Source organism: Triturus cristatus, chromosome 5_1, assembly GCF_964204655.1.
Source record: "Triturus cristatus chromosome 5_1, aTriCri1.1, whole genome shotgun sequence".
Classification (NCBI taxonomy): domain Eukaryota; kingdom Metazoa; phylum Chordata; class Amphibia; order Caudata; family Salamandridae; genus Triturus; species Triturus cristatus.
The window spans coordinates 674,419,572-674,436,775 of NC_140587.1; the positions used below are offsets into that span (position 1 = coordinate 674,419,572).

At 46.8% G+C, this 17,204-nt stretch overlaps 1 protein-coding gene across 4 annotated transcripts in view; it reads left to right on the forward strand.

Annotated features, from left to right (window-relative positions):
• Positions 1–17,204, forward strand: part of ALKAL1 (ALK and LTK ligand 1) — a 547,486-nt gene that overhangs the window by 473,528 nt on the left and 56,754 nt on the right. For all 4 annotated transcript variants that reach the window (XM_085604144.1, XM_085604141.1, XM_085604142.1 and 1 more), the window contains exon 4: positions 3,899–3,979. In XM_085604144.1, coding sequence (XP_085460270.1) covers positions 3,899–3,979 — 81 coding nt within the window. The remainder of the gene's footprint in view (positions 1–3,898; positions 3,980–17,204) is intronic.

Sequence of the window (17,204 nt, forward strand, 5' to 3'; positions counted from 1 at the left end):
TGCAGGCGGGTGCAGTCACTGACTGCATCCGCATGTAAGGGGATTTCTAAACCCCTTTGAAAGTGCAATCGGGTGCCGCCTGTACTGTGAAAATATGGAGCGGCTGCTTTGTGTTTTTACGTGAATGTGATGCCCTGGGGACAACACGAGTTTGCGGCTGCCTTGGGGGCAACGCATACACCATAATTGGGGGCATTATCATTGTTTGCGCCGGGCGCACCTATTGAAAGGAGCGCCAGGGGCAAGCAGTGATAATATGCAATACAGCCCCTGGTGTTTAAAAGTGCTAACTGCCACTCAAAAACAATGGTAAATATTCAGTTCTATCCCCTCATTGAAATGCAAGGCTATTTTTGAGGCTGATCTCCTTGATACCATTTTGTCACGGACGTCTTTCTATTCCACATGCACACAAACAGAATTGTTAATTTCTGGGCAATTATGCGAGGGATAAAGTTGACACACTGCTAAGGAATATGTACTACTACTACTATTCATCCTCAGGTCATACATTGGCCCGAACATGAAACACAGATTTTGGGATACAAGAAGAGATACATAATATGAAACAAAAAAGTTTGTAAACCTATTGATGGGTTTCCAAAAATCTTTTGGTATTAACTAAGGGCATTTAGGAGTAGTAAAGTTAGGAATCCTAACTTTCCTACTCCTAAATGCCCTTTGTGAATACCGAAAGTCGTAAAGTTAGGATTTTGTCTCAGATTACTTTTGTGCATCGAGCCCCATACTTTTATAAGTTTTACTCATTTTTCAGCTACTCCCCCTCCCACGTTAATCATTAAAACATCTACCTATCTGTGCGGAGATCGCCTAAGTCATGGTGGAGACCTCTGCAAATGAAACATTGGCGAGGTAGAGCCTAGACTTCCACAAGTAGGTTAGTGAATAGTATTTTGTAGTACATCATTAGTAGTACTTTTGTAGTGCTACTGAAGACACTGAAAATTAACATTTGTAAATCGTCCCCAAGGTGCATACATGTGTGAAGAAGTCTCTATGGAAATAGCCTCAGCGTATCTAAAAACCGATTACCCATATGTACATTGTAACAAAAAGTTAAGATAAAATCCTGACCTAGTGGTCACTCATGTGCCACCGACCTGTGGAGCACATTATCAGAGCAGGTAAGGCTTAGCTTGCAACTGCTCCCTAGTCACAGAAACTGTAAACATCTCTCAGTTTATGAAGTGGCAACCTCAAGTAATCCTGGCAAAAAGCACTTGATTGCCTCTGGGTTATTAATGCTTTATAAATGTAGATGAAGATTATACTGATAAAAATGTCAGCTGTGTTATTTGTGAATAACACTGCAATCATGTGAGTGTTCCTGGAAAGCTGCAAAAGTGACTGCTTTCCAGGAGCACTCATGAAGCTATTTGTGAATTAAAAAGAAAATTTCAATTTGTTTCGAAAGTGAGGCATAAGACTACAATGTTTGTGAACTGGGTCATATATTATAAGTGCATGCTCGCTTATATTTTTCCATTTTCCATTTTGAAAATTGATAATTTTACCCAGTAAGATGACCAATGTATATTGAATTATGTGAAGCTGATACTATAAATGCATATCTTCTGTTGTGCAAGTCAGCAACTGAAAAATCCGAAAAACACTTCAAAGCTGTAAAACAAACACATCAGTGACACCAGCAGCCAGTTCTGTCGTTTTAGCCAAGAGAACATCGGCTTCTTACAGTTTTGTTAATCACACATAGGCTTAAAATACAGGAACACAAAATGGTTCTGGTTAAAAACTAGGAGGCCTATTGCAACAGAGATGCAAACAGATTTTTGAAGCCAAACAAAGCCACTTTGTGTGGCTCTGTGTGACTCCAAAGATCTGGAGTAACACAGCACAAGTAATGCTGCGTTGCGTTATTCTGCCCTGGGAAGGCGTTCCATGGGTGTTGCGTGGGTGTTCCCGAACAACTCCCAGGGTTTTTGACGTATTCTCAGATTTACAAGAACTTGCAAAATCTTACACCTTACCCAGGGGAAGCGTAACAAGGAGGAATATGCATCCCAGGAATGCTATTATTTAGGGAGATGCCCCTTCCTGCACAATAAAAATCCTGCATGCAACACAGGCACCTTTGCACCATGGTGCAGGGGGGTGCCAGAATTGTCACTAGACAGCCAAATGGGCACCAGTGCAGGTGAAAAGACAGGAATGCACCGAATTGCCTTAAATACAGCCCAGTTCTGCCCTTTCCCTGTCACGCAGGGTAGCGCAGCAAGGTGACTTGCTGCACTGCATGATTCCCCCATGCCTTCCGAGGGCTGAGTAATTCAATGCAGCGATTTGTGCTGCATCACATTACTACAGAGATTTGAAGCTACTCAGAGCCATGCAAAGTAGCTTGGTTGGTGCGAACATGATGCAACCCTCTCATAAATGAGGCCTTAGGGCTGGGTAAATTTGAGTATTTGTTTCATGAAATGTCATGAAAATAATGCAAACTTTTGTGATTATATGGGTTGAATATTGAATGTGAAGGCATATTTGTCATTCAAAAGTCACACGAAATATCAACATGGGGACGGGATCAAGAAGTAAATAACTCTTGTTAGATATTTTCTATTCCTTTGAGACCTTTTAAACTCGAATTAGACACCATTAGGAAAAATTACAAAATGTCCTGAAATCCATAAAATACAAAACTATGCCTATTTTGAGGGCACAATGTAAGATTTTGCACAGGCATACCACAGCCAAGAGTGGCTGAAGGCAATCCTCTTATTGTACATCTCCCTCGGCCCACTGTAGACATTATCCAGTTCTGCCCCTAATAAAACATTTAACAATGTCTCCCAAGAAACACATTACCCTTTCCTCCTCTTGGACTCTATCATTTAGCACAGATAGGGACAGTCATTGAAGAAAAAGCCTTCTCATCAGTGCAGGCACAAACTGTGACAGGAATTACAAGTGCTCCTGTAGGCAGATGCAGTGAGGAACTGCCCCTGCATGCAGGTGGTTACCTGGTGGGTCCCTGGGACCACTGTAACCACCTCCTAAGTGGTGCCCTCAGGTTGAGCACTGACCTCTAGACAGTGCACCACCTGATTGCCTTTTAACCTCTGTGCGTGCTTCTGTAATATAACACAGGTGCAAAGTGTTTCTATATTTGCATGAGACTATGCCCCAATGACAATGACAGAGCACCCCAGTGACATTGGTTGGCGCATATTTAGAACCGCCATTATCGATATTACAACAGGGGATGTGTAAGCATCTGCTGCCTCTTACGTAATACCAAAGTACCACTGTGGCACAAAAAGTATCACACGCATCAGTTGCACCTCCGGGGCCCTTGTATAATATGGCCCAGGTTCACTTCATCCTGTGCTCCGCTGCTGTATATTAACCTGTACCACCCAGAAGCACGGCAGTTTGTTCGCCTGTGTGCATTGATGCCTGCACGTTTGTTCATCTGTGTGAGTGACTACCTGTATGTGCGAATGCGTATATATATATATATATATATATATATATATATATAGATGTGACGGTCTGTATGCATTTGCCCATGTTCTATCATTGCTTGTATGACTCTTTGTTGGATGCTTCAGAGTGCGTGTGCTAAAAAAAAGAAAAGGTAAGCCTGTTCATTTTGCCAATGTTTGTTTTTTAATCTGAGAATCTTTCCCATCTTCTTTTGGCAAGGCTGTCTAGCTTGATTGTCACAATAATATATGAGCCACGCTAGTTCTGAAAGTATGGTGTGTGGCTGGCACCAGCTCAAATAGAGTAGATTTCTGAATATTGCAGTGAAACTCCTTTTGCATTCTACCTCACCAATTTAACATTGTTGTGTTAGGGTTATTGCCCAAATTGCAGACATTTGTATAAGTGTTCTCTTATTTTATTCAATCAGGACCTGTTACATTTTCAGCCGAGTGCAATAGGAGTTTCCATCGACTCTATCACAACACAAGGGATTGCTCAATACCAGCATGTAAGTAGAGTCCAAGATATTCCTTTTCAACCTTTAACAAATTCAAGTGTATTTGGCGTGCGTAACCCCTCTTTTTCAAATGCACTGGACATAATATATCTTGTCCATATTATCAATATGCCCATTCCAACAGCATTTCTTTTTCAGGATGTTTTCCTTATTTTATGTGGACATAGGGAATTTGAAATCTACTCAGACCTCTCCGAGCCGGACTCACAACTGTTCCTGTGCAAGGAAACTTATATTAATTATCCCATTCACATACACCAATGGTGGATCTGAATTCAAGAATTCTCTGTAGGAAATCCATAAGCCAGGATGAGTTTTCAAGTCATAAGTTTAGGGTGAATTGTGAAATCATGTGTAATGCCAGGTTAGGAACATCAAAGTGGCCAATGTAAAACAATAAAGATCTGTGTAATAGAAACATCTGGATGCTTTTTCACACCCAGGTGGTCCTACAAGATTAAGGGGCTGAGAGTGAGTCTGGCCATCTCAGACGGCCAGACTCATGGTGGCGCAGCGGTGGCAATCCAGTCACCACCGCACCAGCGGTCCGACCACCTCACTACAATTTGGGCGGTTGGACTGCCAATGCACCGCTGCAACCACTAGGGATCAGAGATCCCTGCTGGTGGCGCAGAGGTCTTGTGGCTGCAATATGCTTGGCTGGAACGCCGCGCAACCACCAAGCATATTATGAGTTTCCTCTCCGCCATGGTTTTTATGGCGGTTCTTCCTCAAAGAAAACTGTGACAGGGAGGAATCAAATGGGACCTTGCAGGGCCCCCTATTGCCTCTGGGCCATGGGGCGCATGCAGGGAAGCACATGGTTTGCCCCCCTGTGTTCATGCACCCCAGTTCCTGCACTGCATGGACTGCACCAGTCCAAGCCATGCAGGTACTGCCTTTGATGTTCCTATTGCAAGGCCTATTTTCAGGGGCACTGCCATGGGATCACCAAGAAAACGCCTGCCAGACACAAGAAACACTCGTAATCTCGCAGGCACTGCTCACACGGCTTTGGCAAGGCAGGAGCATTGCGATGGCGTACCGTCCTCTCCCACACTGCCAAAAGTCATAATTGGGCCCTTAGAACTTTATTTGAAGTTTGGTTCTAAGATAGATTTGGATGGAATCCGCCCTTTTCTGTTGAATTGGTATTACAATTCATTAAATCAGCATGCACACTACAGCATGCAGGTTTCCTAGAGACACATTTGTCCAGACAGTCCTAATGGTATTTGTCAGCAGAACATTGCGAATTAATTGAAGAAATGATTGCAGTAACATTTATTTCCCCAGCAACTTCTCTCTGCACTTATGTTAATTCTGAGGGCAAACTATCAATGCCGAAATTCCTCATCAGAAAAATGGGGGCCCCAAAAATTGTCTAGTTGGGCAATTTTGTAATTTAAAAAAATTCCCAAAACAACATATTTTTGAATGGACAAAAAATGCTGAGGTTTTTGTGTGCCTTCCAGTGCAGGCTCTGCTATTTAAGGGTTTGACAGATGCAACTAAATCTTTCCTTTAACAGAGTTACATGTGATCGCGTTAGAAGTCCTGTGAATTCCAAGAAAACTGTAACTTTATGAAAATCAGCATGATATATTTCTTTAAATAGAATTTAGCTTTGGATTGCCTCAGTAAAGTCAGCCTTTTTGTCAGTGCACAGGATGCATACCAATCCTAAGGAGAGCTGAACTGGTTATTATGAGTTCTGTCATTCTTGGCTGGACCACAAGTCAGCGGCTGCTTTTAGGACTCAATGGGCTACCATGACTGAGCTTTGAACGCACTTTGACAATATATTTTAAGATTTGTGTCATAATATTTCTGTTTGGAACCATTTTTGCTAAACTCCACTGCAACATTTGATCGGGACTGATTTCAACATTTTTGACAGAGCTTGTGTTGGTTTCCAGTCACCTCAGTCCCTTGCATTGAGGTCAGGATGCTTGACTTGTCCTTGAGCCAAATGTAGACACCGGTCAGAAATTTGAGTAGACACACCTTTTTAGTGGAATCTGAATAGGTATGTGTTATATCTGGGTGTACCATGCCTCTTCCCTGCTGCTCTGGTCCTTGCTGCTCAACCAGTATGGATAAATAGGTGGTGGGGACGAAGCCCAGTCCTTTCTCCAGGACTGTTAATTCATCTGTTGTGAGGGTAATGTCAGTCAGGTTCACAACTAGTCCCTCGTGTTGCTCGTGCCTGGTTGTTGCTGACCTCTGGTGTTGCTCCGTGTGTTCATCGGATTCCTGTCTTCTTCCCATTGGATTCTCTTGTTCCCACGTCTTCTTCGTTTTCCTCGCCTTCTGCCCGGCCCTAAAAAATGCTGGTGAAGTCGGGCTGGTAGTATGGACCAGTAGGAAATTGAGGAGGACCTTGGAATGGTATTGGGCCAGTTGCACAGTTCTTGGGCACTCGTGGGCTCGTCTCTTTCAATAAGCACGTTTTTGGGAAACAGCATCATGGAAATAACACATTTTGCTCATACAAATTTGTATGTTGTTTTTCTCCTCTTTCTTTGTTTGTTCTCTTTACAGATGGAGAACTACACATGACAGATAACTCGTTTGTCACACACATAAGGAGCAGCTACTCTGCCCTTTTTTCACTGACAGGATAGGGATCACACTTTCTGTACCCCAGGGTGGACGACAATTGCCCTGAAGAAAGTCCTGGACCTTTATGGCCACATATGAACTGAAACATGTTGGCACTAGGGTCTTAGGACCATAATACTCCTACTCTGACCCACTTTTTAAGAGTTTTTAATAACCCTGACAGACCCAAGAATAAAGGGAAACTGGGGATCTGTCAGAGCTGTTTTATCTTTATTGTCCCCCTGGACTTCTATAACTTCAAAGAGCTCCCAACACTGTGGTTGAGCCCACCCCAACCTATAGGCGTCGGGGTGACCCGATGATGAAGCATGACACCACTAGGGTGTGTGAGGGTAACTAAACAAAAAGGAATATCTTCCTTGCTCACCTGATGGTGAAGTAACACACCTTCCCTCACACTTCTTTTTTCGCGTCCACCCATTTAAGTGCTTCTTGATTGACCACCGCTTGGTCAGTTGGAGTAAATTGTCGTGGCTTTATGAATGCTAACAGTGACAGGTTAAATGGTAGTAGAACGCTCATTATAACTGCTGGTACATAAGATGCACTGTGATTTGGAGATCCCCTGTGTGGCTGTTTAAGGTTTGCAGATGCTCCCTGTCATCGCTTACAGTTACACCAGATGCCTTCGCTAGAGGTATGACTGTGTTGGGTGGAAGACACCCATTGCTTACTGTTATACTAGATGTCTTTGTTGAAGTATGACATGTTGGGGGGAATTTGTCCTCTGCTTACTGTTGCACCAGATGCCTTTGCTTGAGGTATGACATGTGGGGTAGAAGTCACCCACTGCTTACTGTTGCACCAGATGCCTTTGCTTGAGGTATGACATGTGGGGTAGAAGTCACCCACTGCTTACTGTTACACCAGATGCCTTTGCTTGAGGGATGACTTGTGGGGTGAGAGTCACCCACTGCTTCCTGTTACACTATGTTCCTTGGTAGTGGGATGTCTGTGTGAAGTGGAAGTCATCCATTGATTGCTTTTACATTAGATGCCCTTGGATGACTATTTAGGATGGAAGTCTCCCATTGCTTCTGTGTGAGGTCTGTGTTCTTTATTTGGGTTGGTGTGTATGAGGTTTCTTTGTTGTGTAATTGTATTAAGAGTGCTTTGATGGTGTTATTTGTTGTGTCACTGTGGAGTGGTGTGCCTTACAATTTTATTGTTGGTTTTCTGTGTTATTTCTCATTTCATGCTAGTCTGGCCAGCTGGTGTGGTTTGTGGTTGCAACAGGATCGCATGTTTTTTCGCAGAATGTGCCTACATGAGATGTGTCTGGTTTGTGGGGTGCATATAGAGGGGGTATATGTATATTATTATATATATTTTCCCTTTCTGTTTTAAATGGTGTTGTAGGACTATGTTGTTTCTTTTTTCAGTCCTTTGTTTAGCAGCATGTGATCTTAATATAAATGCATTGTTTCCATCTTGCATTTGCATTATTTTAGGTGCCTGTAAAGGGGGAAGATGTGGTACATCCTGTGTGGTTTACAACGCGTTTCCTTATGTAATGTGTTCTTTCCATCTTGTATTTGCAATATCTTTACATCTAATATGTTTCCACGCATGTTCTTTTATGTAAATGCAGTGTTTCCATCTTGTATTGGCAATATTTTTATCGGTCCGGTAAAGGGGAATGATGTGTTATATCTGGTGTATTGTACTATGCATCTTCCCTGGTGCTCTGGTCCTTGCTGCCTAGCCAGTGTAGATGTACTGCGTGAAATGTTGTAGTGCATGGTGATGCAATGGAATGCTAGGGTGTCTGTGAGGTGTGGAGTGTCAGTGGGAGTATGGGCTGAGCAGCGGGACGCTGCTCCTGGTGGGGATTACTACAGGGCAATCATAAGGACTAACTTAGGCCCTTCAATGAATATACTTACCTGTAACTAAGATCAATAAATCATCATCCATAACCCACACCTCTGCTACTGAACCTTTTCATTATAACAATATGCCAGTCAATTATGGAACGGAACGTTTTATAGTTTCATATTCTGCTGTTTGACTGTTTTTCAAAAATAACTGCTCACAATTTTTTTTTTTTTAACGTACAAGATAGTTTCCAGGGCCATTTTTTTGTAATTCAATATGTTTGCAAGTGAAACTTGAAACTTGTCTACAGAAAGAGATACAGAGAGAGTGAAAGAAAATGTCAACGTATAAAGACAGATAGAGCCAAGAAAATAAAAGGGGGCAAGAGGGCGCAAACTCATGACGAATTCTAATTGTCTTGTGTAAACACACATATGATTTGTTTGTCGGAACACTTTTGTGTAAACCTCCTATGACTACTGAGACCTGCATTTTTGCTCACTCTTCAAGTGTTCTGGTTGAAATGGATGAACAATTCCCCCTCCCCAATGCATGGCAGTAACATTACTTCATCCTGTCACTGGCTGGGTCCATGGATATGTAAGTGTCTATCTATTTACATTAAAAGTGTACATGAGCAAGAGAATTTGGACAGATGCACTTGCGAAGCATTCTGATTGTTTGCCAAGAGATAAGTGCTGCATTCCCTCCATTTACCTAGGCGGTTTTTCACCCCACGCTTTCTAGACCTTGGTGTACAATGTTCCTATGGGCAGTCATGTAATGTAACATCTAAAATGTATCTAAATTATACATCATATGCCTCAACTAACTGCTCTGATTTACTCCATATTTCCAAAATCAGGAATCATAGGACCTCATTCGTGAGGTTTTACCGTAGGGCAGCGCTGCAGGCGTTCCTGCTGCGCTACCCTACGGTAAAAGAAAAGGGCAGGAATGTGCTGTATTTATCAGATAGCGTTACAACAAACAAATGATGGACGGAATGCTGACAATGCAGACATTCTCCCCCAGTCAAGAGATCTGGGTTAAATCCATCGTTCTTTTGCCCACTACGCCACCCCAGTTTAGACATGGCCATATGCAAATCAGTCTTGACCCTGTGCCTCATGGGAACAGTCCAGCCCGAACTGCCAAGCCATGTCTTCCCTGGACCGGAATCAAGCATCCTAGGACCGGTTTCTGGCTATCAGCCGTCATCAGCCAGGATAGCTTGACTCCAGTGGCGTAGTGAGCACGGGTCCCACGTCTGGGAATACCCATCCCACTTAGGGCGAAAAGCGTTACAACAAACAAATGATGGACGGAATGCTGACAATGCAGACATTCTCCCCCAGTCAAGAGATCTGGGTTAAATCCATCGTTCTTTTGCCCACTACGCCACCCCAGTTTAGACATGGCCATATGCAAATCAGTCTTGACCCTGTGCCTCATGGGAACAGTCCAGCCCGAACTGCCAAGCCATGTCTTCCCTGGACCGGAATCAAGCATCCTAGGACCGGTTTCTGGCTATCAGCCGTCATCAGCCAGGATAGCTTGACTCCAGTGGCGTAGTGAGCACGGGTCCCACGTCTGGGAATACCCATCCCACTTAGGGCGAAAAGCGTTACAACAAACAAATGATGGACGGAATGCTGACAATGCAGACATTCTCCCCCAGTCAAGAGATCTGGGTTAAATCCATCGTTCTTTTGCCCACTACGCCACCCCAGTTTAGACATGGCCATATGCAAATCAGTCTTGACCCTGTGCCTCATGGGAACAGTCCAGCCCGAATTGCCAAGCCATGTCTTCCCTGGACCGGAATCAAGCATCCTAGGACCGGTTTCTGGCTATCAGCCGTCATCAGCCAGGATAGCTTGACTCCAGTGGCGTAGTGAGCACGGGTCCCACGTCTGGGAATACCCATCCCACTTAGGGCGAAAAGCGTTACAACAAACAAATGATGGACGGAATGCTGACAATGCAGACATTCTCCCCCAGTCAAGAGATCTGGGTTAAATCCATCGTTCTTTTGCCCACTACGCCACCCCAGTTTAGACATGGCCATATGCAAATCAGTCTTGACCCTGTGCCTCATGGGAACAGTCCAGCCCGAACTGCCAAGCCATGTCTTCCCTGGACCGGAATCAAGCATCCTAGGACCGGTTTCTGGCTATCAGCCGTCATCAGCCAGGATAGCTTGACTCCAGTGGCGTAGTGAGCACGGGTCCCACGTCTGGGAATACCCATCCCACTTAGGGCGAAAAGCGTTACAACAAACAAATGATGGACGGAATGCTGACAATGCAGACATTCTCCCCCAGTCAAGAGATCTGGGTTAAATCCATCATTCTTTTGCCCACTACGCCACCCCAGTTTAGACATGGCCATATGCAAATCAGTCTTGACCCTGTGCCTCATGGGAACAGTCCAGCCCGAACTGCCAAGCCATGTCTTCCCTGGACCGGAATCAAGCATCCTAGGACCGGTTTCTGGCTATCAGCCGTCATCAGCCAGGATAGCTTGACTCCAGTGGCGTAGTGAGCACGGGTCCCACGTCTGGGAATACCCATCCCACTTAGGGCGAAAAGCGTTACAACAAACAAATGATGGACGGAATGCTGACAATGCAGACATTCTCCCCCAGTCAAGAGATCTGGGTTAAATCCATCGTTCTTTTGCCCACTACGCCACCCCAGTTTAGACATGGCCATATGCAAATCAGTCTTGACCCTGTGCCCCATGGGAACAGTCCAGCCCGAACTGCCAAGCCAGGTCCTCCCTGGACTGGAAACAAGCATCCTAGGACCGGTTTCGGGCTTTCAGCCCTCATCAGCCAGGATAGCCTGATTCCAGTGGCATGGAGAGCAAGGGACTCACGTCTGAGCATACCCTTCCCACTCGGGGTGACAAATGCAAAAATAACAATTGATGGACAGAATGCAGAACAATGTCATACATTCACCCCAGTACAGAGATCTGGGCCTAAATCCATCGTTTTTTTGCTCACCGTGCCATTCCAGTTTGAACCCAGCCATATGCAAATCAGTCTTGACCCTGTGCCCCATGGGAACAGTCCAGCCCGAACTGCCAAGCCAGGTCCTCCCTGGACTGGAAACAAGCATCCTAGGACCGGTTTCGGGCTTTCAGCCCTCATCAGCCAGGATAGCCTGATTCCAGTGGCATGGAGAGCAAGGGACTCACGTCTGAGCATACCCTTCCCACTCGGGGTGACAAATGCAAAAATAACAATTGATGGACAGAATGCAGAACAATGTCATACATTCACCCCAGTACAGAGATCTGGGCCTAAATCCATCGTTTTTTTGCTCACCGTGCCATTCCAGTTTGAACCCAGCCATATGCAAATCAGTCTTGACCCTGTGCCCCATGGGAACAGTCCAGCCCGAACTGCCAAGCCAGGTCCTCCCTGGACTGGAAACAAGCATCCTAGGACCGGTTTCGGGCTTTCAGCCCTCATCAGCCAGGATAGCCTGATTCCAGTGGCATGGAGAGCAAGGGACTCACGTCTGAGCATACCCTTCCCACTCGGGGTGACAAATGCAAAAATAACAATTGATGGACAGAATGCAGAACAATGTCATACATTCACCCCAGTACAGAGATCTGGGCCTAAATCCATCGTTTTTTTGCTCACCGTGCCATTCCAGTTTGAACCCAGCCATATGCAAATCAGTCTTGACCCTGTGCCCCATGGGAACAGTCCAGCCCGAACTGCCAAGCCAGGTCCTCCCTGGACTGGAAACAAGCATCCTAGGACCGGTTTCGGGCTTTCAGCCCTCATCAGCCAGGATAGCCTGATTCCAGTGGCATGGAGAGCAAGGGACTCACGTCTGAGCATACCCTTCCCACTCGGGGTGACAAATGCAAAAATAACAATTGATGGACAGAATGCAGAACAATGTCATACATTCACCCCAGTACAGAGATCTGGGCCTAAATCCATCGTTTTTTTGCTCACCGTGCCATTCCAGTTTGAACCCAGCCATATGCAAATCAGTCTTGACCCTGTGCCCCATGGGAACAGTCCAGCCCGAACTGCCAAGCCAGGTCCTCCCTGGACTGGAAACAAGCATCCTAGGACCGGTTTCGGGCTTTCAGCCCTCATCAGCCAGGATAGCCTGATTCCAGTGGCATGGAGAGCAAGGGACTCACGTCTGAGCATACCCTTCCCACTCGGGGTGACAAATGCAAAAATAACAATTGATGGACAGAATGCAGAACAATGTCATACATTCACCCCAGTACAGAGATCTGGGCCTAAATCCATCGTTTTTTTGCTCACCGTGCCATTCCAGTTTGAACCCAGCCATATGCAAATCAGTCTTGACCCTGTGCCCCATGGGAACAGTCCAGCCCGAACTGCCAAGCCAGGTCCTCCCTGGACTGGAAACAAGCATCCTAGGACCGGTTTCGGGCTTTCAGCCCTCATCAGCCAGGATAGCCTGATTCCAGTGGCATGGAGAGCAAGGGACTCACGTCTGAGCATACCCTTCCCACTCGGGGTGACAAATGCAAAAATAACAATTGATGGACAGAATGCAGAACAATGTCATACATTCACCCCAGTACAGAGATCTGGGCCTAAATCCATCGTTTTTTTGCTCACCGTGCCATTCCAGTTTGAACCCAGCCATATGCAAATCAGTCTTGACCTGTGCCCCATGGGAACAGTCCAGCCCGAACTGCCAAGCCACGTCCTCCCTGGACTGGAAACAAGCATCCTAGGACCGGTTTCGGGCTTTCAGCCCTCATCAGCCAGGATAGCCTGATTCCAGTGGCATGGAGAGCAAGGGACTCACGTCTGAGCATACCCTTCCCACTCGGGGTGACAAATGCAAAAATAACAATTGATGGACAGAATGCAGAACAATGTCATACATTCACCCCAGTACAGAGATCTGGGCCTAAATCCATCGTTTTTTTGCTCACCGTGCCATTCCAGTTTGAACCCAGCCATATGCAAATCAGTCTTGACCCTGTGCCCCATGGGAACAGTCCAGCCCGAACTGCCAAGCCAGGTCCTCCCTGGACTGGAAACAAGCATCCTAGGACCGGTTTCGGGCTTTCAGCCCTCATCAGCCAGGATAGCCTGATTCCAGTGGCATGGAGAGCAAGGGACTCACGTCTGAGCATACCCTTCCCACTCGGGGTGACAAATGCAAAAATAACAATTGATGGACAGAATGCAGAACAATGTCATACATTCACCCCAGTACAGAGATCTGGGCCTAAATCCATCGTTTTTTTGCTCACCGTGCCATTCCAGTTTGAACCCAGCCATATGCAAATCAGTCTTGACCCTGTGCCCCATGGGAACAGTCCAGCCCGAACTGCCAAGCCAGGTCCTCCCTGGACTGGAAACAAGCATCCTAGGACCGGTTTAGGGCTTTCAGCCCTCATCAGCCAGGATAGCCTGATTCCAGTGGCATGGAGAGCAAGGGACTCACGTCTGAGCATACCCTTCCCACTCGGGATGACAAATGCAAAAATAACAATTGATGGACAGAATGCAGAACAATGTCATACATTCACCCCAGTACAGAGATCTGGGCCTAAATCCATCGTTTTTTTGCTCACCGTGCCATTCCAGTTTGAACCCAGCCATATGCAAATCAGTCTTGACCCTGTGCCCCATGGGAACAGTCCAGCCCGAACTGCCAAGCCAGGTCCTCCCTGGACTGGAAACAAGCATCCTAGGACCGGTTTCGGGCTTTCAGCCCTCATCAGCCAGGATAGCCTGATTCCAGTGGCATGGAGAGCAAGGGACTCACGTCTGAGCATACCCTTCCCACTCGGGGTGACAAATGCAAAAATAACAATTGATGGACAGAATGCAGAACAATGTCATACATTCACCCCAGTACAGAGATCTGGGCCTAAATCCATCGTTTTTTTGCTCACCGTGCCATTCCAGTTTGAACCCAGCCATATGCAAATCAGTCTTGACCCTGTGCCCCATGGGAACAGTCCAGCCCGAACTGCCAAGCCAGGTCCTCCCTGGACTGGAAACAAGCATCCTAGGACCGGTTTCGGGCTTTCAGCCCTCATCAGCCAGGATAGCCTGATTCCAGTGGCATGGAGAGCAAGGGACTCACGTCTGAGCATACCCTTCCCACTCGGGGTGACAAATGCAAAAATAACAATTGATGGACAGAATGCAGAACAATGTCATACATTCACCCCAGTACAGAGATCTGGGCCTAAATCCATCGTTTTTTTGCTCACCGTGCCATTCCAGTTTGAACCCAGCCATATGCAAATCAGTCTTGACCCTGTGCCCCATGGGAACAGTCCAGCCCGAACTGCCAAGCCAGGTCCTCCCTGGACTGGAAACAAGCATCCTAGGACCGGTTTCGGGCTTTCAGCCCTCATCAGCCAGGATAGCCTGATTCCAGTGGCATGGAGAGCAAGGGACTCACGTCTGAGCATACCCTTCCCACTCGGGGTGACAAATGCAAAAATAACAATTGATGGACAGAATGCAGAACAATGTCATACATTCACCCCAGTACAGAGATCTGGGCCTAAATCCATCGTTTTTTTGCTCACCGTGCCATTCCAGTTTGAACCCAGCCATATGCAAATCAGTCTTGACCCTGTGCCCCATGGGAACAGTCCAGCCCGAACTGCCAAGCCAGGTCCTCCCTGGACTGGAAACAAGCATCCTAGGACCGGTTTCGGGCTTTCAGCCCTCATCAGCCAGGATAGCCTGATTCCAGTGGCATGGAGAGCAAGGGACTCACGTCTGAGCATACCCTTCCCACTCGGGGTGACAAATGCAAAATTAACAATTGATGGACAGAATGCAGAACAATGTCATACATTCACCCCAGTACAGAGATCTGGGCCTAAATCCATCGTTTTTTTGCTCACCGTGCCATTCCAGTTTGAACCCAGCCATATGCAAATCAGTCTTGACCCTGTGCCCCATGGGAACAGTCCAGCCCGAACTGCCAAGCCAGGTCCTCCCTGGACTGGAAACAAGCATCCTAGGACCGGTTTCGGGCTTTCAGCCCTCATCAGCCAGGATAGCCTGATTCCAGTGGCATGGAGAGCAAGGGACTCACGTCTGAGCATACCCTTCCCACTCGGGGTGACAAATGCAAAAATAACAATTGATGGACAGAATGCAGAACAATGTCATACATTCACCCCAGTACAGAGATCTGGGCCTAAATCCATCGTTTTTTTTGCTCACCGTGCCATTCCAGTTTGAACCCAGCCATATGCAAATCAGTCTTGACCCTGTGCCCCATGGGAACAGTCCAGCCCGAACTGCCAAGCCAGGTCCTCCCTGGACTGGAAACAAGCATCCTAGGACCGGTTTCGGGCTTTCAGCCCTCATCAGCCAGGATAGCCTGATTCCAGTGGCATGGAGAGCAAGGGACTCACGTCTGAGCATACCCTTCCCACTCGGGGTGACAAATGCAAAAATAACAATTGATGGACAGAATGCAGAACAATGTCATACATTCACCCCAGTACAGAGATCTGGGCCTAAATCCATCGTTTTTTTGCTCACCGTGCCATTCCAGTTTGAACCCAGCCATATGCAAATCAGTCTTGACCCTGTGCCCCATGGGAACAGTCCAGCCCGAACTGCCAAGCCAGGTCCTCCCTGGACTGGAAACAAGCATCCTAGGACCGGTTTCGGGCTTTCAGCCCTCATCAGCCAGGATAGCCTGATTCCAGTGGCATGGAGAGCAAGGGACTCACGTCTGAGCATACCCTTCCCACTCGGGGTGACAAATGCAAAAATAACAATTGATGGACAGAATGCAGAACAATGTCATACATTCACCCCAGTACAGAGATCTGGGCCTAAATCCATCGTTTTTTTGCTCACCGTGCCATTCCAGTTTGAACCCAGCCATATGCAAATCAGTCTTGACCCTGTGCCCCATGGGAACAGTCCAGCCCGAACTGCCAAGCCAGGTCCTCCCTGGACTGGAAACAAGCATCCTAGGACCGGTTTCGGGCTTTCAGCCCTCATCAGCCAGGATAGCCTGATTCCAGTGGCATGGAGAGCAAGGGACTCACGTCTGAGCATACCCTTCCCACTCGGGGTGACAAATGCAAAAATAACAATTGATGGACAGAATGCAGAACAATGTCATACATTCACCCCAGTACAGAGATCTGGGCCTAAATCCATCGTTTTTTTGCTCACCGTGCCATTCCAGTTTGAACCCAGCCATATGCAAATCAGTCTTGACCCTGTGCCCCATGGGAACAGTCCAGCCCGAACTGCCAAGCCAGGTCCTCCCTGGACTGGAAACAAGCATCCTAGGACCGGTTTCGGGCTTTCAGCCCTCATCAGCCAGGATAGCCTGATTCCAGTGGCATGGAGAGCAAGGGACTCAAGCTATCCTGGCTGATGACGGCTGATAGCCAGAAACCGGTCCTAGGATGCTTGATTCCGGCCAGGGTCAAGACTGATTTGCATATGGCTGGGTTCAAACTGGAATGGCACGGTGAGCAAAAAAACGATGGATTTAGGCCCAGATCTCTGTACTGGGGTGAATGTATGACATTGTTCTGCATTCTGTCCATCAATTGTTATTTTTGCATTTGTCACCCCGAGTGGGAAGGGTATGCTCAGACGTGAGTCCCTTGCTCTCCATGCCACTGGAATCAGGCTATCCTGGCTGATGAGGGCTGAAAGCCCGAAACCGGTCCTAGGATGCTTGTTTCCAGTCCAGGGAGGACCTGGCTTGGCAGTTCGGGCTGGACTGTTCCCATGGGG